The sequence below is a fragment of the Diadema antillarum genome, unplaced genomic scaffold (assembly GCF_040938485.1).
Source record: "Diadema antillarum isolate AM-2024a unplaced genomic scaffold, OU_Dant_1.0 scf00000128, whole genome shotgun sequence".
Classification (NCBI taxonomy): Eukaryota; Metazoa; Echinodermata; class Echinoidea; order Diadematoida; family Diadematidae; genus Diadema; species Diadema antillarum.
Genome location: NW_027271017.1, coordinates 2,110,080 through 2,128,405, shown reverse-complemented (window position 1 = coordinate 2,128,405; position 18,326 = coordinate 2,110,080). Strand labels below are relative to the sequence as shown.

At 38.9% G+C, this 18,326-nt stretch overlaps 1 protein-coding gene across 1 annotated transcript in view; it reads right to left on the bottom strand.

Annotated features, from left to right (window-relative positions):
- The window catches only part of LOC139720472 (axotactin-like), a 62,811-nt gene that overhangs the window by 33,844 nt on the left and 10,641 nt on the right, over positions 1-18,326 (bottom strand). The window contains exons 2-7 of the mRNA XM_071631828.1: positions 7,824-8,204; positions 6,834-6,971; positions 2,926-3,032; positions 1,953-2,119; positions 1,337-1,491; positions 180-405 (exon numbers count right to left, since the gene is read on the bottom strand). Coding sequence (XP_071487929.1) covers positions 180-405; positions 1,337-1,491; positions 1,953-2,119; positions 2,926-3,032; positions 6,834-6,971; positions 7,824-8,204 — 1,174 coding nt within the window. The remainder of the gene's footprint in view (positions 1-179; positions 406-1,336; positions 1,492-1,952; positions 2,120-2,925; positions 3,033-6,833; positions 6,972-7,823; positions 8,205-18,326) is intronic.

Genomic DNA, 18,326 nt, shown 5'->3' with positions numbered 1-18,326 from the left:
TGCAAACTGCAAGTCCAATGTATAAGAGGGAAGAAAAAGAAGTTGTTTTTCTCTATTTTGCTTGTGTTCTCTGCTCACAATAAGGACCATCCATTTCAAATGATGCAAATATAGAGAATCACAAAAATAGGTTAGTCCTCCTTTTTTACCCCTTCCCTTCCCATTGCTCCCATCCTCACCTCACGCTGAGGTCAGCATCGTACCATCCCTCCAGATGAATGTAGGAGTCCGGCGTGGGGAAGGTGACGGGCACGATGCCGATGTCCTGGCACTCGTAGACCGGCTCGCCACCGTGGAACATGACGCGGGAAGTGGCCGGGTCACCCTGGAGGGCCGTGATGATGTCACGTCGGTTGATGTACACCTCCTTGAGACAGCCCACAAAGTTTGTATCAGTGAGGAGACCTAGTGACAGGGTCACATGGGAAAGGGGGAATATAGAAATATATGTCAGTATAAATCAATATATGTTTCATTCTCATCTAAATATATTTTGTTGTAATACATAGTATGTTTTTGTTTTCTTTGAATCTGTATCGACAACAAATATGTGCTATTGGAAATAAAAATGCGTTTGAATTTCAATTTCTTATTCCTTTCATATACAGAAAATTACAAAAATATCATATTTCAGCTATATGAATATAAAACTTGTCTTAAAACCACCCGCAATAAAAAGAACAAATGTTAACTGATATATTTTGATACGTGAATATGCCTTTACCTGTATTAGTTAAAAATAAAATTTTTTCTGAATTTCATACATAACATAATTGATGAAAAATTGTGAGGGTATGGCATCTTCAATTAGCTCATTTGAATATTCATAAGAACTGGTCAAGAAATGTTTAAAAAAAAGTGCAATTTAAAATTGTTATATCTTCCTCATTTCTCATCCAATTTTTGTAGGTTTTCCCCTTTCTTTTAGAGTTTATTTAGTTTGGGGGTAGATTTCCTCTTTAATTACCTGTCCATAGGTAGACAAGTGAAATTTGTGCACATTTGGCTCAGTGGCACATAAAAGGTTGAAGTAGGCCATTCTACTTGTTCATACTATGGTTCTGACGAATCATCAGAAGAGAAATGTGTTGTGGCAAAGCACATAAACCTATGAACTCGATAGACTGTAAAAATCTAGCGATCGATGCTTATCAACTCCATTTAACTTAACCTGTTCCCTACAGGAGTCAAAAATCTCTATAGACTTGACACAATACACAGCAGACTTCAGTAGGGAAAGGGTTTACTTTAAATCTTTTCAGTTTGGTTTGGTTGTCTTGGCGTTTTTTGCAAATCTAAAAAAAAGAAGAAAGAGGTCAATTCAGCATCCCGTTACCTGGGTAACCAGACAGGTCATCTCCGCCTCCGATGTGGCTGGTCGGTCTGAAGGTGAAGGCGATGTTGCTCCCCTGGAGTGTGCGGGAGGATGTTGTGTTATCCATGGTTACTGTGACAACCCTCTCATTCTGCTCCACGGATATAAAATGCCACCTGTGGTGAGAAAAATGGAGATTGCTTTAATCCTGTTTAAGAAGGCATGGTAGTTAAGAACTAAAAGCTTTAAATTTAAGTTTAAAACTTTCAATTCAGATTAAATGAACATTCATATCATATTGATTGTGCAAATTATATTCAATTCAATTCACTTCAAATTTATTTCCATTTTTCGACAATAAAAATAACAGAATATATATCTCACTTTCTTCAGTGATAGAAATCATGAATGCAAACAAAACAATGTGGATTTAACAGAGTAAACATAAAAATTACTTTGAAGGGGCAGCGTAATTTGCACCTTCACATCATTTCTAACCTTCACATCATTTCTAACCTTCGCCATGGTCTGTTCTCAAAATTATCTTTGTCTAGTTCATCCTTGTATAAGCAGAGGACGATTGGGCAGTCAGGCAAGGCATTAGTAAAATATGACAAAACAATTGATTACAGCTTACCTGTTGTCATTGGCAACACCGATGTCCTCAAATTCAAGAATGTCAGCATTACTGTACTTGATGTTGACTGTCAGTAGGCCCTCCTTCATGAAGACGGCCAGGTAGGTTTGGATTGGGAGGGCCCCGTTGGCGTAGTAAAGCACAGCAGCTCGGTGGGATGGGTTAATCTGTATGGGGAATCAGGCAAACTAGGATGAAGAAATGCCTGGAGATTGGCTGATGGCTTCCAAAGAAAATGTTTCCAGAGGTACCATAATGATGATGAATAGGAGGTTGAGAGGGATGATAATGATGATGATGATGATGATGATGATGATGATGATGCCGATGATGATGATGATGATGCTGATGATGATGGTTATGATGGGGATGGTGGTGATGATGATGATGAGGAGGAGGAGGAAGAGGGAGAAAAAGCAGAAGAGAAGGAGGAGGAGGAAGGAGGATAAGAGGAGGGAGGGTAGCAAAGAGGGGGAAGAGGAGGAGGAGGGGAAGAGAAGGAGGAAGAGGATGAGAAGGGGGAGGAAGAGGAATAGGAGGGAAGAGGAAGAGGAAAAGGGTAGGGAGAGAAGGAGGCAGGAGGAGGTGGAAGGAGGAGGAGAAGAAGGAAGTGGAGGAGGAGGAGGAGGAGGAGGAGGAGATGAAGGGAGGTGATAATGGTGGTGATGATGACAACAACGATCCTCTAAAGAAGTTGATGATAAAGATGAAAATGAATAAGGACTCAAAAAAGATGAGAAAATACCTGGGAAGTAGGAGGAATATAGACTGGTAATATTGAATTTTCTAATGAATTTCTGCATCACATGTCATTTCTCTTTCAATTTCTGATTTTGTCATACTGCATATATGAGTCAGAAAGTCATTATTTCTACACAACTACCCAGACACTGAGTGTCTCCTTACATCCTATATAGGATGAGTTGAAATCCATGATGATGTAAACGCACTTTTACATCTGCAAAAAAAGTACCTTGAATTTCATGCTGACGAGGTTCCTTGCGTGGTAAGAGTCCATTTCTCCCAGGTAGAGGGCGTGTGTCAAGTACTGAAACCCACTCAGGGTGAGGGGGGTCGCACCTGTCAAGGAGGGGGGCAATCGAAACATACATCTATTCAATACTTGGGGTGATTAATTTCGGGCGGGGTAAAGGATTTCTTATAAAGAGGAGATTATCCACACTTACGAAAGAGGTCATATGCGGCCACATTTCTGAATCACACTTCAGCCAAGAGTCATGGGGTGCAATAGTGGCTCTGACTGTAGTATGCTGTTGACATAAATTTGATGCCCAATGTCTATAGACTGGGGTATGTGCAAGTGTATGCACCTTAAACAGGGGAATGAAACCCAAATGTAAACATGGATTGAGTGAATGCAGCAATATTAGTAGCATACATCAGTGAAGTTTGCGGAAAATAGGACAATCCATTGAAAAATCATGAATTGTTAACGTTTTCTGGCATCACTGCATGAGAAGACTTACAACAGTAAGTGACACTTCTCATGGAATAACTAGGTAAAGAAAACACAATGGCCCGAATTCACGAAGGTGGTCTAAATTGAAACCATGGTTTATGTATATTTCTTCTGCGTATTTATGATTGACAGATTGCGTACGCTAACAGACATCCAGTAAAATAACGTGCATTGATGCGCGCATGTATTGGTACGCCTATTTAACGCTTATTTTAGACCATGGTCTAAATTTGTACCATGGTTTAAGTTTAAACCACCTTCATGAATTCGGGCCAAAGAGAATTCCACTACATTTTTTTTTAATGAAAAGAGCATTTTCCCTTCTCTTTACACTGACATAATTATGTGGGATAAATAACAGAAAGGTGTTACTTCCATAGTAATATAATTTCCCCCATTTTCTGAACCAGGTATTATACAATAAGATGCTTTCTATCATTCTAGAAAATGAAAAATATGTTGTATTCTCGTTATCATTTTTGTCCATGCATGATATCTTGACATGTTGTTACAAACGCTCGTTATTTTTGAGCAGATTGTCCGAATTTCCTTACACTGCACTGCTGTGTTCTACATGTACTAATATTGCTGCATTCCCTTATCCTACAAATATATAAATTGGGTTTCATTCTGCTTTCAAACTATACTATGTACACATTGGATTATACAGATGTAGAGCTTACATTGTATGCAGCAAAAGAGAACTGTTTGTAGAAAGATAAATTTAGATCACGTACTGAAGAAATAAATAATTTTCCATCTATTTCCATAGCAGTGACTGCAATCAGAAGCAGCGCTTTGAAAGTACACACATTTCAGTGCCGACAGGAAAGCCGTGTAAGTAGTTTGACGACACCATCATGTGTCTAACACCCCCAGGGGAACCTGGCTCGCTGACTCAACGCAGGTTTGCCGCTGACTCGAACTGCCGGCACACACGAGGCCAGGTCAGATGACATCGCGGCTAATTATGCGATCACAAGTGCCAAAGTCCCAGGCAATGTCTGATAGCTTTTACCCATTTGCACTAGTCTGATAAAAAAAACATAAAAAAATCTGTGTACCCTAATTCCCCTCCCGCTCCCAGCGCCATCTTTCTTGCACCTTCCTCCTCCCCCCTCCCCATCCAGAAATCTATTCTAAACTTTATTATAAACTTTATGTACCCTTCTAATCTCCCCTTTCTCCAATCCCAATTCCCCCCTCCTCCTTCTCCTTCTCCTCCTCCTATCACAGGCTCTCTTTCTTCTCCTCTATGCAAATTAATCAAATTTGACACTAAAACCATCTTAACCCGTTGAGGACGGACTGATTTTGCTACAACACGCATTTCCGATAAACTTCTGCCCGAGTATACTCGGGACTCGTCCTCAACAGGTTAATGAGATTCACCGTAATTTGACAAACATTACCACAGTATGAAGACTGTGGATTATTCTGTCATTTAATATCATTATTTTTTTCTTAATGAATGAATTTTTATATCTACTTATTCTTTTCATAATGGAAAAAAAAAACAGAATTGTAATTTGCGAAGGTTATTACTTTATCAAGTATATACATGACTCTAACCGCTTCCTCCTTTATAATGTGGTATGCTGAAAGTCAGATGTTATGTATAAGACATAAGTCCCAGAAGCTGGATTGTGACTAAGTTGAAGCGCTGTTGTAGTTTTACAGTCAACTTAAATAATGCATTATATCTTACACAAGAGAGATTTGAAAATCCTAGCATAGCACTGTGACTTTAAAAGGCAGGTAAGGTTAAAAAGCAAAATGAAATTACGAAGGTGTCATATTCAAAAAGTCTCCTTTATTCACGGAGCACTAGTCCCATAAGACGCATGTTCATTCTACTATTCCTGCCTTAATTTGGTACGTCTTAACTCTCTCCCCCAGCATTCCCAGGCTTCTCTCAATCGACATTCAACCTGAACTTCTTTTTTTTATTTTTAACTCCAGACGGCACACTTGCCCTCCCGTTTCCGTCATCTACCCTGGATGTGGAACTATAATTGGAATCGCACTCCCCCTGCGCTCTCGCTCACGCATCCAGAATTAACACATTGTTTCTGAGTTAGTCAGCCGAGTGCAGTATCGTGGAAGAATTTCTCAGTACAAGGTCTCGAAAGAAGGACGCCTCATTATGAAGGTAATTTGTCAGTCCCCTTTTTTTTCTTTTGGGCTTATACATGCCCTCTAAAGGTCTGTGAAATCCTCTTTGTGGATGAAATGTTGCACTCAATGTTGCATGTACTCAATTTAGGATCTTTGTTGCTTTATTTCAGTTTGATTCAATTTACTCTCAATTTCTGGAAATATGTATTGTTTGCATCCATACAAAGAACATAGCAGTATAGCGATGTGATTACATACATGAGAATACAAGAGATGTACAATACCATAATATCAACATCGGTATCAGAAATGCATGATATTAGAGGAAGTATTGAGTTGTACTGAGTAAAATTTGTGTTGGGTGTGATGTGCACAAATTAAAAGAATTATTCTCTTACTAGTGTTATTCCCTTAAACACTAAAGGACCACTATCATATAGTATTATGAAGGTAATATATGAAGAGTTTGTTCGCAAAAACTGATAAGTCCATGTTTGCCAAATGGAGATATTTGCGATTAAAGGTCGGGAAAAATAAAGAGAATAATAAGAAAATGTGTGCTTCTTTTGATCATAACTTCAAAAATGTACCTTTAAATGTAGTGACCAATATATCATTTAAAAGGCATTATTTTGTACTTTATGACAGAGACCGTAATTCAAAATCTTCAAAAATGGACTTATCGTTTTTTGCGAACAAACTCTTCATATATTTACCTAACTAAAGTTAAACTCTGCACACTGACAGGTTATAAGATATTTGACCAAACTACTGTTTATTTATTTCTTAATCTCTTTATGTCCAAATGATATATTTCTTCCTTTATACTATAGATATCTTTGGGAAAAAGTAGTTCTTTTCAACAATGCCAATATTTCTGCTATAATCATTTTCATTACTATCCCGTGACTGTCGTCAGTATTTTTGCTCGATCACAATGAAATTCAACTTCAATTCAGCAAGAGTATCTGAAGACATGAATATCTCTTAAATACAGATGTCATATATGCCATATTTCAGGGGTTTTCACTTTTGTAAATTTTGCATGTCAGATGCTATTCACGAATTTAACAGTATGTGAAAATACAAACTCGGATCCTGACATAAACGCAACACGCAGGTGCACATTCCTTCCTCCATGACTGTACTGCACAATCATGAATTTAACTATACTCACAAAATCATTGGGAAGTCCCAATTCAAAACAAATCAGACTTGCTATAAATACTTGTATATTATGTCATACACAGTGTGTTATCAAAGTCTACCATAACTTTTCTTACCTTCCTTGTTGCAGGTGGGACCTTCATAGCCACTCATGAAACAGTCACAGGAGAGGGAGGCATAGTGATTGACGCAATCGCCATGGATACACGGGTTACTAAAATCGCATCCATTGATGCATCCATCCTCAACCATGACTGGGGGAACAAACAAGGAGGAATTTTGAGGATATGGGACAGGGAGGAGTGACAGATTGAGATGAAGGAAGAGAAAGAAAGAAGGAAGAAAGTATAGTCAGAATATAACCTTACAAACACAGGAAAATGAATACATGACAATATGCAACATCAATTTGATATCTCTATGCACTGGACTTGTACTGTCACTGCCTGGTAATTTGTATATATTTTATCTACTATGGTGACCAGGGATGACATCTCATAGCTCTTTGTATCCAATGGAAAAGGCACTCTAAAAATATCAACTATTATTATTATTATTATCATTATGTGACCCTGCATCACAAAAAGCACCAAAAGAGTAACTGAAAACGGATTTTTAGTTTAACACTAGTTTATGGTTACAAAAGAGCAGCATTGAAGTTTTGGAATTACATAATTATGATAATCCATTCCATACTGAATTCTGAAATGCCCATAGACTTTATAATACACAGGCCGCCAGGTTCGCACACAGAACGGGGTAATGTAACATAGAATGTGAGGTCGAAAAAGAAAATCTTGAAACAAATGCTATCATCTGACCGACATGGTGAATATTGCTGCAATAAAGAGTACAGTAAAGATCACTACATTCAGGTGTTGAAGAACTTGACAAGTATCCCATAAGACACTCTCTCTTCAGAGACAATTTTGAGTCTAATTGAAGAAAAGTTGTCTGTAGCAATCAGGGCAGAAATGTCCATGGTGCTACTGTCAGGGATTTGTGATTTTTGGAGTCAAAAAGATGGATCTTTTCAGAGACGTTTTTATTGCCAGGGAATAAGTTGTCTTATGACAAGCAGGTAGATGTTTGGTATAAGGGTGTACCTCTATAGGAGATGGGAATCTCGCCTGGTGCAGGGGTGGAGCTGGCTTCCCCTGCCCCGCCCGTTGCTGGGGAGCCACTCCCATCGGTGGCACTGGCCGCTGTGGCTGTCCCATCACCTCTAGAAGCAGGTGCTGCCGCAGCTGTGCTCTCCTCTGGCGCAGGTGTCGACAATGGGGAAGAGGCGGGAGAGGTCTGTGAGGCGGTCGACGCCCCTGGGGCCTGGGTGGGCGGTGCAGCGGTGTTGGCAATTGGGGCAGGATTTTGGGCGGAGCCATTGCTTTGGGGTGCCTCGACTGTCCATCTGAACTGGACATTGCTAATGCAGCCCATCATGCGGTCAAAGCTACGAGGCAGACTAGACTCATCGAAGGCAGACAGACCTAAATGAGTTGGAGAAAAAAATTATTTGTTATCAAATTGAACCGAGGAGTGCATTGCAGAGAACTATTTTAAATTCCATCTCATTCAATTCATTATTCAATCTACTATATCATTTATTCAATTTGCATCTTCGGGGCAAGTTCCTCATATACCTCATCAGACCTTTTCGGCTGATAGATTACGATACAGATTAACCTAGGAAATCAACTTATGGTAAGGCTCTGACTGATTCTACCTATCAGCACAGTACAATTTCTTTATGCTTATTTTGTGCTTACTGCTCTTTTGGACAAGCTGAAAAAGGCATCTTAATAGCTTTCATGTCCACATAAAGACACTGAGATTGAATTTATACTTTACATTGCAGTTCCTTTACATTAAAGCTTCCAAATTTTATAAAATTGTTAACAAGACTATTATACAACATGTAAATAGCAAATAAGAAGAATCTTTACACTGCAAGTGTATGACAATCAGAATTTTACAAGAGTATCAAATATATACACACCATCCATCCATCCACTGCACTGATGCATACAAAGAGAGACAAACAGACTATCAGAAACACACACACACACACACACACACACACACAAACAGACAAATACATGCATAGTCCATCAAAGCATGAATAATCATACAGAACAAATTTGTCAGTTGAAAAGCATAAATCTCAGGCAAGAACAAACAAAATATTGTCATGATTAACAGAGAGCTAAAAATATCAGTCATATAGAATCACTGGTTCTCTAGGCATGAAACCCAGAATGAGCTGCAACACACTGAGCTAAAAAGATTTATAATCAATCCACTTCATAATTAAGTCTCATATTTTAAAATAAGATGTCCTTTTATCACACTTTTCACATCATTATCTGTCCCACACACTTCTTTCTCCCATGCTAGCTCTTAATCTCTCTCTCTCTCTATTTTTCTTTATATATCTCTATTTCCATTTTATACAAATTAATTTTATCTCACTCTCCCCTCTCCATATCTCTATGGCTACATCTTTCTCAAACTTAATGTATTCCTCTCATATTGTATCTCTATATATTCCTCTGTCTATCTCTATATATTCCTCTGCCTATCTCTATATTCCTCTGCCTATCTCCATATATTCCTCTATCTATCTCTATATATTTCTTTGTCTATCTCTATATATTCCTCTGTCTATCTCTATATATTCCTCTGCCTATCTCTATATATTCCTCTGCCTATTTCTATATATTCCTCTTCCTATCTCTATATATTCCTCTGCCTATCTCTATATATTCCTCTATCTATCTCTATATATTTCTCTCTCCATCTCTGTATATTCCTCTGTCTATCTCTATATATTCCTCTGTCTATCTCTATCTCACCACACATTTCTCCTTCTCTCTCTCTCTCTCTCCCTCTCTTTCTCTATCGCCACAATTCTCCATGATCTCCCGACATCATCTCAGCCCAACCTTTACTACAGCCATGACACTTTACTTATGGGACCTTCACTCGAATTATTCAATTGGGGTTCATCATGAATCACTGATGTAGGGCCGTTCCTCCTCTGGTGCAAAAGGAAAACAGAGTTGTGCAGATATTCAGCTTAAGATAACAGACACCCTGTTTGACTTTGGGGAAGGGACTGAATGCCAGCATGCATTTTAAGAGGGGCTTCTCATACATCAGCACAATCCTCCCGGTCAGGTCATTCAAGAAAATTGAAACAGAATTTGGCAGAAATGAGATGGATGATGATGGATTGGAGGACTCTGTTGGGAGACTTTTTCCCCCCATTGATGCGGTCGCCATGACAACGTCCTTGTTAGAAGAGATGTCCAAGTTGGTTGGTAAGAAGCCATGTGAATCTCATCCATAGCTCCCATCAACAGAGCTCTATCTATCAACTTAGGTTGTGGAAATACCTTTATTGGATGGACTGCAGCTAAAAAAATAAAATAAGTTGTACTTGAGGAAAAATAGCCCTCACTTTACTCGACACTGAACTAGCTCAGAGTATCACTTACATTGTATTTTCTTCTTCTTCTTCTTCTTCTTCTTCTTCTTCTTTTTTTGGTGTTGGGGAGAAAGTAATGAAGTAATATGAATAATTTCATAGTGAATATTTTCAATAAATTTTCTATGGATTATTCAATCATGATCATCTTCAATGTTCATAGCATATTGCACACACAGACTATCATGTGCATAAACATTGCTATAAGAGTTCCAAAGTAAAGCCTAAACAAAGTTCCATTTTCCCCCCATTTTTGAGAAATGCATAAAGATCCTGTGTACAAAAACTTTAGCATGACAACAAAGATTAATCAAAATTGCTTATGTAGAAAAAAAAATGATGGTATGACAACATTTGACACCAGAATAATATACCTTTTTTTTTCATATAACTTCATAGTAAGATAGGGAAAATCTTAAAATATCCTAACATTTTGTTTTTCAGTCAAAGGCATCATCTTATCGTAAAGCTATAACAGGAAAAGACAACAGTGATGTATTGTCTGAAATCACATGTTGTGGTGGTAAATTATGCTTCATCTGTGTAGCATCCTTCCCTTTAACCCGGAGTATTGACGACACCACCGTATAGCCTCAACGTCCCAGAGAATTTGAGAGTTGCTAATTTTGGCTGCTGAAAATCACCATTTAGACACTTGTAGCCCCAGGTGAGGAGTCTGACTGAACTTCTCTTCGCCATCCTCAGCCTAAGCACCTGAATGTGATCTCTTCAATATTCATTCCATAGGTTGGGAAATAGATATGTTCCTTCCATGCTTTTTTTTTCCTAGCCAAAGTATCATCTGAATATTTCCTCGCTCTCTCTTTTATCTTTGTCCTTTAATTCTCTATTTCTCTTTGTCTTTGAATCTTTTGACCAATCTCTGCCCTTTTCTCCCTCTTTTTCCCTCTCTGTCTCTCGTTTGTCTCTTACTTACCTTGTCTTTTTCTGTCTTTTTCATCTGTCTTATCTTCTATCTGTTTTTCTGTCTCAACTCTTGTCTCATCTGACTCTCTTGCTCTCATTCTCTCTAAATATTTCCTCTTTATCTTTTGTCTTCATCCTATTTTCTCTCACCCTTTCTATCTCTCCCTCTCCTCTCTCCCTCTATCTCTTACTCTCATCTCTCTCTCTCTTTCCTGTCTATCTTTGCATTTTCTTTGTTGGTCTTTCATTCAGTCTCTCCCTCTCCATCTCATTATTTTCCTCTGATTCTCCTTCCTCACCTTCAGTCTGTTCCATCCATCTAATCCTCTCTCTCTTTTCCTCTCAACTTTGGTCTCATATGACTTTGTTGCTCTCATATATTCTCTCAATGTATTTTCTACATGTCTTTCTCTTTACCCTATTTTTTTATTTCTCTCTCTATCGCTTACTCTCTCTGTATCTCTCACCATTCCCCCCCCCCCCTGCCATAACTACAGCATTTTTAAAGATGGCATCTTTCCAAGATGCACTTCTCAACTTCAGGGCAGCCCATCTCAACCCAGACAATAGACAATTTAAGGCATAATCCTGGATAATTAGGTTAGATGAGAAGAATGTTCATTATCAGATAGCAACATGGATGTTTTTTATCTTCTCATATCTTCATGCAGAAAACTTTTGTGTGAAGGAAATGGATATGAGTACTGGTTTCCATGGAAACAGGCACTTTTTTAGTACACATATAAGCTAAAGTGCAAAATGCACAAATATGTTTTTAAAAATGTGTTTAGAATACAGAAGATGATAGGATGTATGGCAAATTTATCATGAATAATGTGCATTCATCTATGTGATGCTACAATGCAGGGGCAGATCCAGGAATTCTGTGAAGGGGAAGCGCCTTTAATAAAATTAAAGGAGGGCACATGCGCCCCTCCCCCACTTGATCTTTTTATTTCTTTTGTTTTAACAAAAACAAAGAGGCCCGGTGCACCCCGCTCTGGATCTACCACTGTGATGTGAACTCTCTTTACCACGTGGAGTTATGGGATCATATTGTGACATCACCATCACAAGCACTGACCACAAAACTCAAACTTCTATCACTTGATAAACAAACAATGAATCTTGCTATCTTTTGTTCTCTTTTTGCATTACAAAGAATACTTCTCCTAAATCTCCGATATACAGGTGTATTTCAAACATATATTCAAAATCAAATCAAAATCAAATTTCAAACAAGTGGATTTCTTCAGGAAACTGGACGTAGCAGCATGACAACATGATATTATAGATGAAAAGGATGTGGAATGACTAAAATGGATAAAAGAGTCATACACTGCCAACCGTCTCACGCGTTAATACTAGGCCATGACAGCTGTATGCCATGTGCTAATTCATTCATACATGTGGTGCTACCGTTGCCTTGCCGTCTCTTCAGGAGCTATTCCCACAGCACTCTACTGTACCATATCTGTGGTGGTTGTTTAGGTTTGTAAACCGAACAAGCCATCTTACATGCCATCCCGTGAAAGAATTAAGCCTAGCTGTGAATTTTTCATTCGCTGAGCCACTTCTATCCGGAATAATGGAATCCGATTAGCAGTTCTCTGCAGGCAAAAGGTACCATTGCTTTGTGGCAGAGTACAAAAAACTGGTTTCATTCTATTCATTATCTATTCATCAATTGCTCTAAGGGGAGGATGTCTTTGTAAAGAGATGAAAGAGATTGTGTCACTCATCTCTCCTCTACTCATTGTTCTTCAACTTCTAGACTGAAGAACAGCGCGACATGCATAACAAAGGCACAAAATATTGAGTGCAAAAAAAAAGACTGAAAAAGTGTGCAAGCTGCAAAATATATGTGCCACATCCGAAGGACATTCTAACCTAAGGAGGCACTTTGCAAATATCACATTCTACACTCTACATACTTGCCATATCTTTCATATTTCTTAGCATGTTTGGAATAAATGAGGACTTTGATTGCAGAATGTGTCAACTCCATTCTTGTTATTTTAGATATGTGCAATAAAAACTGCTAAAAACAAAGAAAAATGATAAGAAAATATAGGATATTTTAATCATTAATGCATTTTGAAATGTATCCAGAGAGATGTCACTGGGAAAGTTTTTATCATGTTTTTTCTGATGTGAGGAACTTGCTTTAAAATGTTTTAAAATGTCACTTACGCCATTTTGCAACCAAACTCTTAAAATATCAAGCATTATGAAACGAAAGTCGGGCAAAGCTAAAGATAAACCTCTCATAAGGTTTTGGATTAACCCACTTCCTACAACATTAAGAAATCTCCATAGATTTTGAACAGGATCCACCATGTTCCCATGGGTAAAAGAGTAAGATCTGTGCTGTTAACCCATTGAGGATGGGCTGATTTTGCTACAACATGCATTTCCCATAGCCACTTGCCCCACTATACTCGGGATTCATCCTCAATGGGTTAACCAACACCCCATTAACACAGCCTCGGATGACAGACAGAAAAACAGTGAAAGCACAGAGGAGGTCCAGAGTCCATAATCAGTTTTTTTCTGCAGCACCCTTTGCTGGGAGTGCATTCACGGGGGATGAAGGCAAGAGGTCGGAGATTAAATGGTATCAGGGAATCTTGGAACCAATTCTTGCCCGTCTGCTGATGAAATCCCGGGACTAATCTTGGGGCTAATCCCGTTTCATCCCCAGGGAGATGTCAGTAGCAACCGCCTCCCTGCAACATACACGCCTGTCTGCCCAGTAAACTACATGTATCTCAATTAGACACAAGGGGATACATCTCAGTTAAGAAACATGTTTCATCTGATCATCATTTTACAACAGTACCGCCAATATTTCATTCTCCTCTGACTAATGTGTGACACTACATTCTTGTAAAGGTCGTGATAATGTATCCACAGCTCCATGCATTGCTTTAAAAACTTTCAATTCTAAAGAGAGTAGGCCTACATTATAAACCCCTAAAGTGTATTTTCCCATCATAGGGAAATGTTTCAACTGCATATATCAGTTCTGGGGGAGCTTTTCCTTTGCTTCAAAGCTTTTGAATCTAATTTTGTCTCATCTTTCATATGAAGTTGTAAATCACGATTATGAAACAAGGGATGTTTTAACAGACAGCTTTTATATGATATATTGCTTTACATATAAAGCACAACTTCACATTGAATGTTAGCACATTAAACATTGAAATGGGCATATAAAGCTAAAGAGAGAAGATATTTATAAAACACTGTCAAAGTAAATTTTTTGTTTTCTCATGAATACAGCTACAACACATTCTAACCCATTGAGGACGAATCCTGAGTAACTCATTGAGGACGAGTCCCGAGCATACTCGGGCAAGTATCCATGGGAAATGCGTGTTGTCGCAAAATCAGACTGTCCTCAACGGGTTAGATGGTTTATTTAGTCATAGTTGTTGGTCTTGCTATGTTCTATGTTCTATGTTCTATGTACATCTAAATATCTGAACTGGCTCAAAACCGATCTTCTTGGCACAGGGTGAAAAACATCAGTATGATCTAGACTGGTGTAGTAACAATGTTGTTGTGTTTTTATTCTTCAGAGTTCAGTAGACCAATTAGAAATAAGTGTCATGTTTTACTTCTGTTGCAAACCTAAGTATCTTCCTTTTTGAGTCAGGATTGGCAAATGTATGGTAACCAGTTGTGAGAGGTTTGATTAATGTTGAGACTGGAGGGTAGACTATGTACAGTACTGTATATGCCATATATTTCGCGAGTCTAATTTTTGCGAATCGGGAATTCCCGACGATTTCGCGAGTGGTTAAATTCGCAATCATGGAGTCCTGAGCTGAACGGAGAAATGTACACGCAAACAGAGTCAATATTTTCGCGTGCCTTTAATTTTGCGAATAGCATCTGACTCGCGAAATTCGCGAAAATAAAAACCTCGCAAAATATTTGGCGTATACATCATTACACCATCATTGCTTAACCTGCATAGGAACAAGATGTAACTGAGACACTGATCTTGTCATGTAAAAGCACTCCGTCCATTGACCAAGTGGTTACATTACATTAACCCTCCTTAGGTTGCTATCACAAGACTCAAGGGGTGTTGGTAACAGTCCATGCTAGCCTTACATTCAGCATCCAAGCTCATTAAACTACTGTATTGGAAATTAATCAACAAACAGTCCACAGACATGGTTTCACCCTACTTCTAAGGAAGAGCTATGCTCTTGAAAAATTGAACAAAATGATGTAGTGAAGATTCACTTTAAATTAATGTTCATATCTAAGGAAGATATTGTTGTAACATGGGCATAAAATCATTTTACTTGAAATATTGCTCAAGGACCATCAAGTTGACCATCAAAAGCATCATGCTAAAGCATTTGGCATAACTAGGGCAAATATACAAAGATAAGTATTTTAAATGGGCCATCACAATGCCTCAAATTGATATAATAATATATCTTTACACACCGTGTGCTTGCATGCCAAACACATCAAACCTACACGCACCCAGTTGCTTGCGGTTATAGTGTACATGCTTCTAGTAGTTAATGCATGATGATAAGAGAGAGTTTGAAGTTGAAAATGTGATTTCACTTGACCTGCACACTAATGCACAGTACAATAAACATTGTGCAATCATATGTATGAAAAAAAAAAATGGGTGAAAATCGTAATCACACCTTGATGGTAAGCATCAATGCACTGTAATCTATGTTAATGTATATGAAATACAACTGAGACACAGAAAGAGTCAAGGTATAGATTCTTATCACACACAAGTTGAGTCACAGCATCATAATACATTGGTACAGTTAGCAGCTCATTATCGCCATGGTTAAAGAAAAATACAACAAAACAAATCACACAACAAGATGGCGTCAGGAAAGTCACATTTAGTGCTAACTGCTCACTTCCTGCACGGGCCGGCGAGGGGGGGAAACAATAGTTCGACGACGGTTTCAGGATGCGACTGCTTAAACCGCGAAGTTCACTTCCCCTGGGAGGTGGGGATGGGGAAACAGGGCTGGGGAAAGGGGTTGGGTGTGGGGGGTAGAGAGGGGGTTGGTGAGGGGGGCAGGAATGGAGAAAGGGGATAAGGAGGAATTGGTCAGTAAAAAAAACTGAGGAATGGTTTGGTAGGAGAGAAAGGAGTTTGTTAACCCATTGACGGTATGGTGATTCTGCTATAACACACATTTCCCATAGATACCTGCCTAAGTATACTCACACCTAGTCTCACTCACACCTTTAAGGGTTATGTGCTGGCTCGGGAAAGTTGAAAGGGGGGTTAGAGAGGATTAGGGTGGGGTAAGAGCCAAGGAATGGTTTAGTAAGAGAGAAGAAGTTTGGTAAGGGGTTATGAAAAGTTAAACAAGGGGGTATGGCAAAAGGGTAGGGACGGAGTTTTTTAAGGAGGCTGAGAAGAGATGAGAATAAAAGTAAAGAGAATAATATTTGGTAAGAGAACAGAGAAGTGTCAGCCAAACAAGAGGTGGAGGTAAGGGCTGGGATAGAAAGGGGGTTTGTAAGGGTGCTAAGAGAAGGTGAAAGGGGGCAAGGGAGGACCAGGCTTGGTGTGGCGGTGGGAAAGAGTTTGCTAAGAAAGGAGCTGGGTATAGGAGGGAACAAAAGAATCCAGTAGGGGGCACGGGAGTTTGGTAATGTTGAGCTGTGAACGAGTTTGGGAAGGGGCAAAGAGACTTTGGATAAGGGGGGCAGGTGGGATGTGGTTATTGGAGTAACAGCGGTTGGATAATATAGTCAGGTTTTTAGGACAAGAACTTGAAATGAAGGAAAAATAGGCAGAGTTATATCTTGATCAGTGTCTCCTTTTCATATGAGAGAAACTCATCAATATCTGGCTTAATTAGATGGTCTTAATGTAATTTAGTATGTTATTATTAATATCATAGATTATAAAAACCTCAGACAAGATCGTATTTATCTTTGAAGGAAAAAAAATGAAGTCATCTGTATGTTATGAATTTACTGTAGGGCCTACTATCTGAAATGAATATTGATAGACTGATCAATGCAGAACTCTGGAACTTTCTAATAAGCCTGACAGAAACATATCACAGTTTTTCTCTTCAACAAGTCATACAGGGGACCTTCCTTCTTTCTCACGCATTTAGAACCAATGAATGACAAATCATGACTTTTGAATAGATATCCAATACATGACACTTCTACTTCCGAGAAAGCACCCCTACAACAACTTGCAGGATGTCAACGTCTTGCAAATCTTGTTGGGTTTTTTTTTTCTACTCATTACAAATTTCACATTACTTTTCTTTTCTTTAGAATAGGCAGTATTCGTAATATCATGTCTACATAATTTCTTTGAAGCACCAACAATGCATTTTTTTCAGCCACTTTCCATATCTATATACATAGAGAAAATGCTACCACTTCACAGTCGTAAAGACATAATTTTGTAAGATAATGAATCTCATTCAGAAGCTAGTGCAGATGAGCTTTATCATTATCAGGCTGTTGTTCATTTTAGTACATGGTCATCTGTAATGATTGGGAAATTTATGGTAAGCAAGACTAGATAGATGTAAGGGGGGAGGAGAAACTGACGCTCAGTCATTGTGAAGAAAGTACGTCAGCAACACGCAGGTACACTGACGAGAAAATTAAATCAAACGGGACACAATCACCGGGTGCATATTCAGTTACACCAGCAAATTGCTAGCAAAAAGAGAAGAGTCAGTCACGGTAGCTGTGTAAGTATCACAACGTTCTTTACTCAACGAGAAGCAGTCTCCCCCAACTCCATGCAGCGTATGATAGCCGAGTTGTCGTGCAGCCCTACGGGGGCTCAAGCCACGTGTCGTCACTGCTGAGAAGCAGCGAAACGAGATATGACTAACGCCGGTGCCGCGCAACAACCGACCGCAGCCGGGGAATTAACTCCGATTGGGGAATGGCTTGTTATTTCAGGATCAAACTGCAGAGTAGTATGGGGGAGTTACTCTGACAAAAAAAGAAAGGAGGAAGAGGACAAATTCTATCGTGAAGATTAAGCATGCTGGTGATATTGCTTGGCAGCTGTATATGCAGAGATGTAACACACAAATGAACTATTGGAACTATACATTCTTCATTCCCCAATGAAGGATGTAGCCCTTGTAATCCAGGCATTAGATATGTTCCACAAATTCTGATACATACATAGTAAGAAGTT